Consider the following 15,568-nt stretch of genomic DNA (forward strand, 5'->3'; position numbering starts at 1 on the left):
GAAAAGTACACTCCAGGCTTGCTCACAGACCAGTCTTTTGGAAGCATTTTCTCACTTATGAGTTCCCTCTTCCCAGTGACTCTAGAACATGTCAGGTCGATATAAAACAACCCCCCCACATTTATCTATACACATAAGTAAATAATAAAATAAATCTTTAAAACCAAATACACAAACATAATCGTGTAGGTAGCAAGTGGCATACCCTACAAAAATGTCTAAACAACCCTTTGTAGGATGACCGCACTCTCATGGTGGCCATGGTTCCAGGCCACAGACCTCAGGGGACATCCGTAGGCAAGTCCGCTTTCTCACACTGGAGCCTATGCAAAATGTGACTCCGGTACTACATGCTTACTAACGGACCATCACATTTTGGATAAAACGATCACCATACTTTTTCCCTCCCCTCTGGTCTACAAGTTGATGACAGGTATTTTGCATATGTAAAAGGAAAACTGTATGTATTTTAGGATTCCAGTTGAACAGAAGCATCAAGACACCAAAAATAGAGGATGGGCTCCATTTGTAATGATCCTGCCAACCTGGACAAGCTATCACACTTTTTTTGGTAAGAATAAATCCATTCCAAGGCAGACCTGCAATCCACTCATTGGAAGTGAACCAGCTTTGAAAACCTTTAGCTTCTATAAAGGGGGTTCAGTTCTAATCAGATGGAATAGATGCCAGGCATGCATATATTCTTGTTGCAAGAATATTCTCGAGACAGAACCAGAAGAACCTTTATAAAGACATGGTGTATGTACGCCTTAGGGTTTAGGCTCATGAAATTTTAATATTAAATAGATTCATATTTACTATGCTAAAATTAGGAGGAGAAATCCATCAGCGCTAAGCAGCTAACTATAAGCATTCATCTGAAGTGACAAGGAGACAGGCTTAAGATTCCGAACACAGATCCCAGAAGCGCCTGGCAAAGCGACGGATTGTGAAAGCTCCATGACTTCTAGCATCACACTACCCCACATCCTGCCATCTGCAAATGTCATGGATTCCCAGGGTGGAAGCAACGTCCCTTCTGAGTCATTCCTATAAGAAACCCTAAAATACGGTCTCTTGCAGTTGAGCAAGATGGCCCTGAATTCAGAGAAAAACACAAAGATATGCTCTCCTTCCAGTTATCCAGAAGAGAGAAGATTGCCTACACTCTACATGAATACCAGTACACAAGAGGTGGATTCCCATAGCAAGAACTTAGTCCAATCGTCTCAGAGACACTGGAACTTCAAAATTCAGAATCCACCAGAAAGCATCCAAGCTTCCTAGGACATATTAGAAAACAGCATAAAAGCACCTCCTCATTTAGGGTTTTGCATGAAGAGCCTTAAGCACGCAATTCCTGTTGTTTGTTTCTGGTAGATTTATGAGACTCATAGAGGGCAATGCCCTCCCTGCAGCACTACACCATTCTGTGTGATTAATTGATGGCAAATCGCTGCACAGGGTGCCAAGATCACTGGGAGGAAGCAAGTCATTAGAGAAAATTAAAACTCTGCCAGGGCTTTGCTTGTAAAGTGTTTCTTCCAAAAGCCTTAGAGCACCACGTTAGGGAAAGAAAATGAGCCACTGTCACCAGGGAAGCAGAGCCTCGGGGACACCATTGCATGACACCCCCCCCCCCCCCCCGGGGTCTATACTCAACACACGCTTCCAGCTTGCTATGTTTTAGGAAGGAAATGTAGACAGAGAGCTAGGGCAGAAAAGGTATTTCTATTCGGGGGGCTAAGGAGATGGATGAGTAGGTAAGGTGCTGGTCACTCAAGTATGAGGACCTGAATTTAAGTCCCCAAGACCCACGTAAAAGCCAGGTGTAGTGGTACGTACTGTAATCCCAGGGCTGCGGGTCTTAGGGGGGAACAGGAGAAGGCCCAGAGCTTACTGGTGAGTCAATCGAGCTGAAATAGTGAGCCTCGGTCTCATGAAGACACATTTACAAATACAGTGGAGAGTAACAGAAGAAGACGTCTGACTCCAACCTCTGGCCTCTGCACGTGAGCATGCATGCATACATGCGTGTGCACCGTATACACACAGGCTTGCACACCACATGAATACACATGTACACACACACCAAAAAAAATAGGAAAAAAGAATACTTAGAATTTGAACAGCCTTACTATGTTATTGTGCAAAGAAAGGCTCACTCTTCTATCTCACCTACTGTGAAACGTTGGGCGCCTACAATTTTCTAGGTAAATCTTCCAACCGAACATTAACGTATCAAACTAAATTGAATTAATAACATTATATACAAAAAAGAATGGATATCTGACCCATTAGCCAAGGAGACTCCTTAGTGATTTATTATGGCAAATTAACATCTTCACAGGCTGATTTACTGTCTGGCCCAGGGACTGATCAGAATCATTTCTCCCCTCCTTAGCCAGCTGTGTCTAAAAAGTGGAGGGGTACGAACGTGAAATGTGTTTCAGTCTGGCAAAGCGAGGGGATATACTTCTAAAGACAACAGCATACTCGCTGCAGACGGCTATAATAAATACGGGATATTCCAGGCAATATTTTAAGGCTGACAAGTGGAAGGTCGTGCCAGGGAAGTTAATTCACACTCTGGGAGTGTACTTAGCCAAACAAACCCTAATTGTTGTGCCCGGGGAGAGACACTGGACTGTTAAATAGGATTTAGCTGAAGAAAACGAGCTTACAAAAGTGTTTCACTGATGCTCAGCTAGCCACCCATGCTTAATATATTGGTGTTCAAGATATTTTATGTAAAAAATTTTTAAAAAAGGCCCCAGTGACCAGATAAGCTGACAAACTGTCTCTGATGGAATAATTACATGGTGAGTGGTTTATGTGTCTCCTTCCCAAATGACAGCAATGGATGGAGTCCATGAGACTCAGCTAACTTCAAGTACTTTACGGAAAACACATTTTAACTTATTTCCATTTGCTACATAAGGCCATGTAGCAGTTACACGTACGATGTCCTAAGTGAAAAAAAATTCACTAATATAAGAATATGTTCTCTAGTATTGTGTGGCAATTCTCACACCAAACTGATACACAGTAGTGTAGTCAGTTATTTAAAAAAATAAAGTGAAACCATAAATTCAAGAACATATAGTTTATTGTAGTTGCCTTATTTGAAAGGGGGAGGAGGAAAGATGATGGGGGAGGGGGAGGAGGAGGAAGAGGAGGAAGAGGCTGAGGAGGAGGAGTGGTGAGTTCGGCCTCAATTCATCTCCTATTTATCAGATGCCCATTACCCACTAGATACGGGCTGTGATGCCTGTGAAGGAAAAACTGATGAAGGAGTTTATGCAGCTATTACAAAAATCATTGCGCATGCAATCAATTCAAATTATAAGTGTGAACAGGAGCTGCTTCCTGGTGAATGTGGAGTTCGATTTTTGTCCATTTTCCCAGGACTAACAGGGATCAGCTGTCTCAAGTGAGTCAGTCTCCAGGAGACAACCGTCAGAATTTTGAAACCAAAGGTGAGATGTGGTTTATATCCATCTCCTTCAGATCCTGTGTCTGGCATTTTCTTTCCCATTCAGGAAACTAACATCTGACTGGAAGTTTGTTCTGGGGATGTATTCATGGGATGCGCCCATTGAGGCTTGGGTAATCTACAGGTAGAGTGGCCTTCTGTTGAAAACTGAATGTTCATTCTAATTGTCAGGGTGTCCTACATTTCCCTGCTCACACTAGGGTCTAGAAATGTGGCTGGTTAATGGCATTTTTCTACTCTAGACAAACAAAAAGGAACAAATTGTTTTACTTTATTTTTAAGCCCCCTTTTATTTGGGGGCTTCCTGTGGAAGACAATTCTGATGATACACTACTTAGGACATGAAGTTGGATGTGGGTGAGGAGTTGAGGGTAAATACGACTAAAACCCATTACATGAAATTCTGAAATAATCAGTAAGATATTTTTAAAGGCTGGGCGTTGGTGGCACACACCTTTAATCCCAGCACTTGGGAGGCAGAGGCAGGCAGATCTCTGTGAGTTCGAGGCCAGCCTGGGCTACCAAGTGAGCTCCAGGAAAGGCGCAAAGCTACACAGAGAAACCCTGTCTCGAAAAAAAAATATTTTTAAAGTACTTCTTATGAGACTAACATGGACAGTTGTCTCTTTAACATGTTTACAACTTGAGGGTTTTTTTTTAAAACCAATTTTTAATATTTCCTTCATCATATGTGAAGCTGTTGGTCTTCCAATGCCTGTTGGGAGACAGATTCATGTTATTCGCAGGCTACCTCTGAATCACAATTCGAACAGATCATTTCCAGAATGTAGGAGCGGTGCTAAGGTGCTTTAGATCTCCAGACACGCTAAGATCTCAGAGCACTTCCTATGCTTTTGTATACACGGGGAAAGTAAGACTTTGAGATCATGCAGCAGAAGGATCCCAACTCTAACAGCAGGCACTAGAGTCACCGTTTGAACTCAAGTCTTCCAACTACAAGCTCTAGGTCAGGGGTGCAATGACACACTAGGTCAGGCTGATCACCCCAAAAACACCCAAAGAAACTGTTAGAGATACAGGCTAGTGATTTCTTTCTAATCCTGATTCAAATCACATTTCTCGGTGGAGAAATCTGTACTGATCACATGCAGCAAGAAACTCTGACACAAGGGTATGAACCATGTGGAAATGCCAGTTATAATAACTGTCCTTCTGGCAACACATCCCATCCAAATACCTTACTTCTAGTAGGCTCACAGTTAGGTCATGGTCCAGTCAGCACCATACAGAATTAGAGAAATGGCAGTTTAGGGGTGGAGAGTCTCTCCAAGTTTTAACCCATAAACCTTGGACTCTATCATATACATTAACTATAGATATATGAATTCATCTTTTCACCGAAAATGAAAGACAAAGCTGCCTTATTTGAGAAGCAGAGAGAGTGAACATGATCTCACAAGATAGCAAATGAGATCATGAATTCAAATGTAATTTGAATAGCACAAAGTGCCACATAATATTACATTGTTAATTCATCCAGGTGAACTGGCTGACCCAAAGGTGAGTTAATTTGGATAAACATTCTAAAGCTAACGGGGTTTAATCTTCCTCATCCTTCAACTCAAGCAGAAGGTGGGGGGAAGTTTGGAAATTGATCTCTGGAGTAGGTAAAGTGTACCTCCCTGTTGGGGGTGGTTCATGGAGGTATGTACAAACATGAGTGCAGGTACCCACAAAGTCCAGAGGAGGGCATGGATGCCCTGGAGCTGGAGTCCCAGGAGGTTGTGAACTTCCAGACACAGTGCTGGGAACTGAACTATGGTCCTATCCAAGAGCAATACATGCCCTCAACCACTGCGCCATCTCTCCAGCCCTGGAGCTACCTGTCTAGTCAGTGGCTTTATAGTGGAACACAGCTATTCTTTACATACTATCTACGGCTACACTCCAGCTACAAAGGCTGGGTTGGTTATTTGCAATGAAGATCCAATGGTTCAAATTAATGGCATGGTTCGAGTATTTACTGCCTGACTCTTTAAGAAAGTCTTGCTACCTCCTAACCAGGTGGCCGTATTTTTCTTAGGCAAAGTTAAAATAATTCTCAGTTGAACCCACCACATTTTAACCCATTCTAACAACAGAACCTTGGTGGTTGGGGTGAGAGAGGAGACAGTGCCCAGATTCTATTACCTGGGGTGTGTAATGCTTCCTTATTTGGGGCTGGATCACTGCCCTACAAGTCACTGTGATCAATGGAAGTGCACTTTATCTTTCGGGAATATTTAATACATAAATGGTTATGGACAACTTTCCTTCCAAATCCAACTGCTAATCACTTTGGCCATTCTAGAAATGTCAGAATGTGGCCCAGAGGCCACACATGTATACACATGCCTGTGTTTTTGTTTTCATTTTGCTTTCCTTTTAAAGCTAAGGCTGACCCAAGAGCGAGCCTCACCTCTCCACTTACCGAACTCTCCCCTGAGCGGCTTGGCCAACCCAAGCTGAAACCTGGGGGATGCGAGAGGAGTGAACAGCAGGCCCCAGGCTGGCTTCCTGCCTCCAATCCACCCACCTACTGGTTCTGCTCTCCTGCTGTGAACTGGGCTCCATGTGTTAAGGCTGGATGGCCCAGGCCCAGTTGGCTCTGGCAGCAAACCTGCCCCCGGAGAATATGCAATCAGGAAGTTGGCATAAGCGTTTGCAGCTCACCAGGCCCTACCAGCAAATGTCATGTTTCCTTTTCCTGGTACAAAATCTGCAAAGGCTAGAGTCAATCATCTATGAAACAGAGCCTTTGAGACCCGCTCTTTACGTTTCCGTTATGAAGTGGGTTACTAAAAACAAGCAATAGCGTGGCTTCCTCAGCATTGCCTACAGCGACACGTTTCAGAACTGCCTGCCGGGTTTCTGAATTTTGACTTCTTCAGACTCCTATAGATCTATCTGGACAATAATTTGATGGCATAATGAATGTTTTAAATCCTCCGTTGCTGTTTCATTTAAACAATGCACACCCCAGACGGCTAATATCCACCAATCACAGAGAAAGCTCCAATTCCTAAAGCCATTTAATGAAGGTCTAGGCTGGCAAGCATAGCTTAAATTTCTAATGTAGGCTGAGTAGGAAAGGAACTTACAGACTCAGTATTTCCAACCTTAATTTAAGCAGACAGGAAATAAGCCCACAGAGTCAAGATTTGCTGCCCTGCGCCCTATGTATTGACACCAGCTTGATAACACAAAGACCTATGTCTATAAAGATAGATGATATTTATCAGAATTTAATGTCATTTTCTTAACAAAGTGCATTCCACTGCCCTAACCAAGTAAAATAAACCCAAAAAAGCAGGTAAATTATAGTTCAACTTCAATAGGTTAAAATCAAAAGCAAAGCTTCCATGACATCTAAAACTATGGTAGGGAGTAAAATCATCATTTCGTTCCCTGGTAAGGGCTTAATTACACTCTCTAAAAGTTTATGCATAACCCCTGGTACCTTGATGTATTTGGAGATATGGCCATTAAAGAGGTGTGTTAAAAGTGGTCTGATGTACTACATAACCGATGTCTTTGTAAGGAGAGTTGGTTAGAGCTTGGACAGGCACACAGGGGACATCCTGTCAGTACACATGGAGAAGACGACCAATGAGGAAGAGAGATGGCCACAGAAGCCAAGCTCTCTGGCACGCTGATGCTGGACTCCAGTCTCCAGAGCTCTGAGGGAGTCAGTTTCTGCTGTTGAAGCCACCAAGTCTGAGGTACTTGGCTTGGCAGCCCTTGAAAACTTAAACAACCCTGACTTCAAATGCCCCTTTGTCAACTGGAGTTGAGGGAGCCTAAGGCGAATTTCAGTTTTATGGGAAATAGCCTGAAGGTCTCTGGCACAGTCTCTTTTCATTCAGACTATACAAATAAGGTGCCAATTTCTGAATTCTAGAATAGTTTTTAAACATTGGCAATTACCAGATTCTCAACTGTTTGAAGACTGTTACTGAGAACTATAGCAAAGTTTTTCATTTCCAAACAGTTATGCTTAAAACGTCTGTCATTGAAAAGCCTGACACACCTATCTATATTTGTTCAAAAGAAAAAGAAATAACACCACATGACCGAGATTAGATATTCTGAATATAGTACCCCGAAGTTTGAAAATGTTTTGCTGGGCATCAAGTTCTAATATGTAATGAAAGAAAAATTCCTTTGGAACCCAAACAATGAAGTTACTCTTACAGTTCAGCCAGCAGAGTGCCTGCCTAGCATGAATGAAGTCCTGCGCTCAATCCTCCACACCATAAACTAAACACGTGGTGGCACACGCCTCTAAGCCCAGCACTTGGGAGGTAGAGGCAGGACGATGGGAAGTTCAAGGTCATCTTTGGCTATATAGGGAGTTTGATGTTAGCCTGGGCTTTAAACCTCTTATAAATAACAAAAGTTACTTTTGTTCAATATTTATAAAATTATCATAAAAAATATGGGCCAGTGAGGTGTCTCAGTGAATAAAAAGGCTCACATACAGCCTTGATGACTTGACTTTGATCCTTGAAACCCATGTTAAAAAAAAAAAAAAAAAAAACACTGCCTTAGTGGCTCATGCCTTTAATCCCAGCACTCAGGAAGCAGAGGCAGGCATACTCTGTGAGTTCGAGGCCAGCCTGGGCTACAAAGCGAGTTCCAGGACCAGCCAGGATTGTTATTAGAGAAACCCTGTCTCAAAAAACCAAAACTAAAACAAAACAAAACTTGTTGTGGTGGTTTGAATGTGAAATGGGAAATCCAGCACTCTTAAAAGCAGGGTGGGAGGCAGAGAGGGGAAAACTGTCCAGAAATTCATGGACCAGCTAGCCTGCAGTACACAGCATGGCAGTAACAAGAAGAAAGAGCCTGCCTCAACAAGGTGGAAGGTGAGAAGTGACTCCCAAAAGTTGTTCCCTCACCTTCACACGTGTGCATGGCACCCACAAACCTGTGCATACACGCACGTGCGCGCACACACACACACACCATACACATATGCACAATAATAATAATTTTAATTGACCCAAGCTACATTTTATTTTACATATAACAAAATAATACTTCTTGAATGTCATCAAAGAGAATCTGAAAGTAGAGGACTGAGGTATTTTTAAAAATATAAATAAAAGGAAAGATTAAGCAGATATCAGACTTCCATATCATAAAATGTTTTCTTCACTGACTGATGAAAAAGCAAATAATAGACACTAACTAGACGCGTTCAATACATAGTTCTAGAATTCTAAAAGCTGAGAGGAAAGAAATCACAGTAATAAAATAAAATGACTTTTTTTGGAGGGGGGGACTTTAAGAGTAATGCAGTTGAGCATTTCACAGGGCCAATTATGCAGCAATTGTCCCACAGAGACTTCACTGTTTAAAGAAATTCAGACTTTTTGTGGTCTTGGCTGGAATCCCCTCAGAAGAGGGCAAGACTAAAAAGTCCTTAAACCAGCCATCTCTTCTACTATACATAAAATCAAATGCCAATTTGGATTTAATATTAAAATATCCAAGAATTTTGTTCATGAAACAGCTTCCAAAACTAGAAAGCAAACTGCCTTGTGGTGGTGCCTTAAATATTTAGACACAAAATGGAGTTATTATGAGATATTAGAAAACCAAATATCCTTGAGAAAAATGTGTCTCCTGGGAAGTAACTGAAGCTACGGGCTGTTTATGATATCTGAAGATGTTTGGGTCCCAAGAAAGACTTGGCCACAGAAATCCAAAACCTTTAGAAATAGTTTCCAAATGGTAATACTAAAAAGGGAGTGGGGGGTGGATAAACAAAAACAAAAACCTGGCCCTTAATTGCGAGCATCCTGCCAGGCGTTACATAAAGATGTATTCCACATCTCCTCCAAGTTCTCTTAAATGTACAGCGTGGCTCTCAGGAGAATGTGAGCTGCAGAGCCAGTCCGATCGTGTTCGATTCCCGGTTTCCCTTGCCAGCGTGTGACCTTGGACAAGTTGTTTGCCCTTGCTGAGTTCCCCTCCACTATGGAGGTCACCACAGAACCGTGTTGGTGGCTGGGAGAGCCACATGGTTTTCTCCATGGAGAACCTCTCTATAGGGCCTGCAAGCTGACAGGTCACACAGTTACTGCTGGGGATAGTGGGGGAGGATGATACAAAAACCAAGGTCAACCTGGAGTGTCTTGGTAAGGTTGATTGAAAAATAAAAAAGAAAAGAAAACAACAGAAATTCCCGTCCAGGCGACTTCTAAACACATTCATGGATTTTATTCACATACATTTTTTCCCCTACCAGTTCTCCTGTTTCAGAAATCCTTATTTTTCTCATCTGAGCTGGATCCAAACACAGCACTGGGTCACCCAAGAGAGCAAACCATTCTTAGATGCCTCTGGAAATAATGGCCGCTATAATAAAACAGTATAGCTTTCATCAGCCATGGTTAAAGGCATATTTTTGGTTTTTTGTTTTCTTTTTCTAGACAGGATTTCTCTGTGTAGTCCTGGCTATTCTGGAACTCACTCTGTAGACCAGGCTGGTCTCAAAGTCATGTAGATCTGCCTGCCTCTGCCTCCCGAGTGCTGGGATTAAAGACGTGCGCCACCACCATTACCCGACCATTAAAGGCGTATTTGACAAAAATATCAGCCTAGGACACCAGAGGCAAACACAGCTGGAGAACTGTGCTCTTCAGGGCTCCTTTGCAGTGCTCACTCACAGACTCAGAAGCAGAGCGCCCTGTGGCTTGCACGTCGTCCACACCACCCAGTACACTGTGGCTCGCTCCGGCCAGCCCATTCCCCTCCACTCCCGCCGTCCACAAGAGCAAGTGTGAAGCCCAGCTAAAGGCCTCCCCAGGGGCTAATGTGCAATATTCAAGCCAGAACTATGAAAGCTTGGAATGGTTTGAGTAATTTTATCTAGCCCTGACCACCCCTCAAAAAAAAAAAAAAAAAAAGAAAGAAAGAAACATTTTCATTCCACTGTCCTATTACTTCCTATTCTTTGATTTCCTTCTCTTTCAGAAATGACTTCTCATGCTAAAGTAAACCAACGAACAGGGCTCTTGTGCAAGACTCTAGCAGTGAGCACACATGTTCTGACCCCGACTTTCTATACCCCAGGATGTTCCTGAGAGATTCAGACTGAAATCGACGGTCCTCCCTGAGTGTCCTGAGTGGTCCATACTGGACATATGATTGATTTCTTAAGCAAAAAGTCGATTTTCTCAGTGTGACTCTAGCTAGCACTTTATATGCAGATAGAATGGCTTGGTGTCTATTTTATTTCCTTGGTACATTTTCTGTCTCCCGTAAACATACGGCCAAATGGTTCAAAGCTTAAGATGTTAAGACCGAGGTGAGAGAGAATGATGGCAGATATACATGGCGAGTAAGAGTGATACTTCTAAACAAAAGCGGAATGTGCTTTGACTCAAATGGAGTTTTTGAATATGATACCAAAGCCAGCACAGAACCACACAGACAGGAGCACATACAACACTGTGCCCAGCAAGTGGCTGAGCCAACTCCGCCAGGCGGCCTGTGCCCAGCAACAGCATTCCATAGCCTGGACTCCATGGAACTGAACTTCAAGGCCAGACATGAGAGCGGTTTCCATTTTCTAAGTTTTGTTTGACCTTTCACTTTTTAATCCAAAGTATTCCGTTCGTTGTACTTTTAAATTTTTTTAATTTAAAGCACTGTTTGGACAAACGATTTCATTCTCTCACAGAGAACGGCACAGTGGTGAGGAAGCAGTGTCAAGAACCAGCCAGGACTAAGATTCAAAGTTCCCTGGATTGGTCATAAATCAACTCACAGGCAGCGTCAGAGTGATTGCTCCCTAATTGGGAGGAACCGAATGCCTTTAAAACTTGTTGCTGAAAAATGATCCTCCCAACTGACAAACCAAGAATATATGTTAAGTCCGGAAACAAATCTGTGTCCAGTTCTAAAGATTGCTATAACTCCTGATTGTTTTATGTTTCTGAAACCTTGTACTGTGGGTGATTTATTTCATATCCATGTGGCCAGCCATTTGTTTACGCGATTGCATACCATCTGTTTTTCAGTAGGGAGGTTTCAAGTTCTTCTAATTCCCTACCTACCATCCCGCGGAAAACAATTCAAAACGGACAGAGATTTCAATCATTTGGATTCACATGGAGTTGGAAACCCTAGCTGTCCTTCCTTTATATTTGGCAAACGCTTTAATAGGGTTAGCAAACTGTGTTCTTATGAGGTACTTACGGGGAGACAACACCTTTTTTTACAATGACAAATGATGTTAACAGTTTCATTCTGAGTGTTTAATAGTACAACAGGAGATTTCACTAATGTTACAGGAAATTGCCCTGATAGACAATAAAGTCCCACCACAAATCCTGTCTGTACCTTTTATTTCAGAGTGTCAACTGAGACACACATCAAGATGTGGCAGGGTCTACAGTGGAGAATTAATATCAAGGTGTACCAATTTTAAGTAGACACCATTTAGCCATGGGCCTAAAAGCCCTCTTGGTCATGTCTGTGTCATACTCTAAGCCCTACCATGTGGCATCATCTACTCAGATACTTAAGAGGGGAGGGAGTTCCCAGACCTTCCAAGGAAAACTCCAACTCGTGGCCACCTTCGTTCCCAACCTAAGCTCACTTTGGTTCACTCTACCGAGGAACCAATCACTCACAGAAACAATTTCTCACTGACATCGTACAGAGGATGTGTAAAGAATTAATTACCATTTTTACAAGAATCCTTGTTGTTTTCTTGGAGAGCAGGTATCTGATGGCCGGCTCCCGTAGCTGTCCAGAGTTCATGGCTGACATCTGGAGGCTGAGAAACATCTATCTTCAGTTCTGTGTGACTGTCACTAGTCCTTACCAAATCAAAATGAGATACTCCTGGGGGGTAAGTGTCCCACGGGACACCCGATGGATTTGGTTTATTATTGGAAGTATTAAGTGACATGTGTACTAAAGCTTCGTTGATGAAAAATGAATTTTCATGGCACAAACTCTCAGCTCGATTAAGTTCCATTACCTGTATAAAGAAGCACAGAAAGATACGATAATTTCTTTAGCAACTTAAACAAGTTCCCAAAGTATTTATTTAGCCCACATGCCTGAAAACTCTTGTTCTAGCAATCAAGGTTTTAATAAAATGAAATGACGAAGAAATCTGCCATTTGCTCTCCTCCCAACCCCTTTCAACGAGCTGAAATGAGGACCTCCAAGTCGCCATGCACAGTTTTTCTTACTTTAGAAAGCAGCAGAGTTCTGCACTGTTGGAGAGTCTCCATTTTATTTTAATCAAAGCAAGCAGTGTTTCCACTTTTGTGATATAAAAAAGCTTGAAAACACATCCTTCAATGCACAAGGAATTTGCAATAAATGTAATTTAGCAAACTTGAAGGGGAAATCAGATGCAACATAGTTCTTTCTTATAAGCCTATTAACTTTTACAACGCTATGCACTATCAATAAAAACACAGATGCAATGCAAAGTATTAGAAAATCTGCCCAGACAAATGGAATTGTTAAGCAAGGTTAAAGAGGATGCAAAGAGAACAGGAATCTTCCAAATGGTTTTATCCATTCAGTCCTTAATCAGTGTCGCTCATGATAACTTTATGGTGAAACAGATTTTGAATTCAGTATATCTAATTCACAAAGAGCAAATAAGCTTTCTACATCAGAATTTTTTTCAATTCAATGCTTACACACGAAGAGCTCAATGATCTATAAGACGACATGTGCCATATAATATGATCAAATACTCTTAGTCTATCACAACAGCTCATTTAAAGGGGGTCCTTAGCATGTTCACAGGGGATGTGCCTCCAGGTCAAAGCCACCCTTATCTTAGGCAAGGTTGTCTCAGAGCACATAGGCCCCAATAAAGACCCAGGACCTTAGAATTTCCATCTTTTAAGTCAAGATACCCATGAATTGATTCTAAACACTATTGGGTTTTTTTTTTTGTTGTTGTTGTTTTGTTTTGTTTCATCTCCAAACTGAGACACACTCTTGTGAACTCTTCTATAAGAACCAGGAACACAGATAATATAACATGAATCTTAAAAGGTCTTATTAATAAAAACAAACCTGGAGCCAGATATTGGGGTGAATGCTGGAAGATCAGAGAAGCAGAACAAGCCACAGCCACCTCACCTTGCCACTTCCTCAGCTGATCCTGTTTCCTCAGACTGGAAACCTCTGAGTCCTCATCCAAATGGATCTCAGCTGTACCTGCTGCTCAAAAACCTAAAAGCTTAACCTGTCTGTAGTTCCTGGTCCTCACACCTTATAGATCTTTCTGCTTCCTGCCATCACTTCCTGGGGTTAAAGGCGTGTGTCACCATGCCTGGCTGTTTCCAGTGTGGCTTTGAACTCACAGAGATCCAGACAGATCTCTGCCTCTGGAATGCTAGGATTAAAGGGGTGTGTGCCACCATTTTCTGGCCTCTATATCTAGCGGCTGTTCTGTTCTCTGACCCCAGATAAGTTGATTAGCGTGCACAATATATTGGGGAACCAATATCACCACAGATATTTGGGTAAGCCCAGCCTAGGCCGGGCTAAGGCATACCTCCTTGCTCCCTGGAGAGAAGACAGCAGGGAGGCTCCTCTGGCGACTGTGCTTGCAGGGACCCAGCAGACCCTGCTGGACGCGCATCCTCTGTCTCTCCCTCTCCACCATCCGCTGGCCCTCCCGCAGCCGCTCGAGGCTCTGCTGGTACTCCTGGAGTTGGTGGTCCAGCTCAGTGCGGTGGCGCAGCAGCAGCTCCTCCTGTGACTGGCACTCTCTTTCCCGCGCCTGCAGCCAGCTCTCTTGGGCTTCCTGCTCGCGCTGCTGCTGGTCGCAGGTGCGGTGCCAGCGCCGCTGCTCCTGCTGGAACTGCTGCTGAAGTTTGTGGATGTTAGCCAGCTCCTCCCGCTGCTTCTCCAGGTAGCGGGCTTTCTCCTGGTCCTGCAAGGGGCCACCTCGGAAGGAGGGGCTAGCGGCCAAGCCCTCCCGCTGCTGTAGGACCAGCTTGTGGATCTCAATGTGGCTGTCCTGGATGGTCAAGGCAGCCTGGGGCGGGGTGGGGGGAAGCAGAAGAGGCCACATGAGTAAGTATAGCCTTGAATTACCCATGGGATGGTGAAGGACTCCCAAAGGGTAAAGGCTTGGTGGTCAGCTGTGGAACTAGCGAGAAAAGGCAGAACCTTTAGGAGACAGGTCTAATGGATGGCTTTGTAGGAGTCGGCTGTGTGTGTGTGTGTGTGTGTGTGTGTGTGTGTGTGTGTGTGTGTGTGTGTGTGTGTGTGTGTGTGTGTGTGTCCTGGAAGGGGATACTGGGACCCAGCCCTTTCCTTTTTTTGTATCCTGATCTCATGAGGTGAGTAATTCTGCTCTACCTGGTGCCCCCACCATGACGTCCTGCCTTCCCCAGAGCAGTGGCGCCAAACAACCACACACTGAAATGAGGAGCCAGTGTCAGCTCTGCCTCTTCTAGCTTGTTCTTTGGGGTACTTTGTCAATAAGACACAAAGTTAGCAAAGCTCATGGGCTGTTTACCTCTTGGTCGGAAATATATCTAAAACACAGAGTACTTGCTGGATTATTTTCCTGTCATATCCTGCCCCTTTCCAAATTAGTACCAAAGACACTTTGAGCTTTCAAATAGGTTTGTCTACATTTCCTAATGGTATGACTTGGGGATTATACAGGAAAGAAATAATACATACAATCAGTATCATTGGCATTTGGTATCTAAGAGAGTTTGGTTTGATGAGTCCAGTGGATGCCCAACCTGTTGATGCTCAAGTCCTTATTTGAAAGGGCTTAGTAATGAGACATGACCCACCCATATCCTGCCACTCAAACTCTTGAAGTTGCCACAGGATCGCTTGTAAGATCTAATATGCCGTCTACACGTCACTTCATCCACACGGAAAGGGTTGAAAGCACACTGCTTTCCTGAATTTTCTGGAATTGATTTTTCCATCTTTTCGGTCCAAGGTGGGTTAAATCCAAGGATGAAAAACTCACGGCTACAGAGGGTTGATTGTTCTTATCCCTGCTTTTGGAGAAGTGATTGGCTGTTGGTTGTTGGGTTGTATTTAAGT

At 43.2% G+C, this 15,568-nt stretch overlaps 1 protein-coding gene across 3 annotated transcripts in view; it reads right to left on the reverse strand.

Moving 5' to 3' along the window:
- The window catches only part of Arhgef28 (Rho guanine nucleotide exchange factor 28), a 313,627-nt gene that overhangs the window by 19,676 nt on the left and 278,383 nt on the right, over positions 1 to 15,568 (reverse strand). For all 3 annotated transcript variants that reach the window (XM_076552103.1, XM_016004227.3, XM_006985761.4), the window contains 2 exons: positions 14,046 to 14,531; positions 12,197 to 12,497 (listed from right to left, as the gene is read on the reverse strand). In XM_076552103.1, coding sequence (XP_076408218.1) covers positions 12,197 to 12,497; positions 14,046 to 14,531 — 787 coding nt within the window. The remainder of the gene's footprint in view (positions 1 to 12,196; positions 12,498 to 14,045; positions 14,532 to 15,568) is intronic.

The sequence above is a fragment of the Peromyscus maniculatus genome, chromosome 15 (genome assembly GCF_049852395.1).
Source record: "Peromyscus maniculatus bairdii isolate BWxNUB_F1_BW_parent chromosome 15, HU_Pman_BW_mat_3.1, whole genome shotgun sequence".
Classification (NCBI taxonomy): Eukaryota; Metazoa; Chordata; class Mammalia; order Rodentia; family Cricetidae; genus Peromyscus; species Peromyscus maniculatus.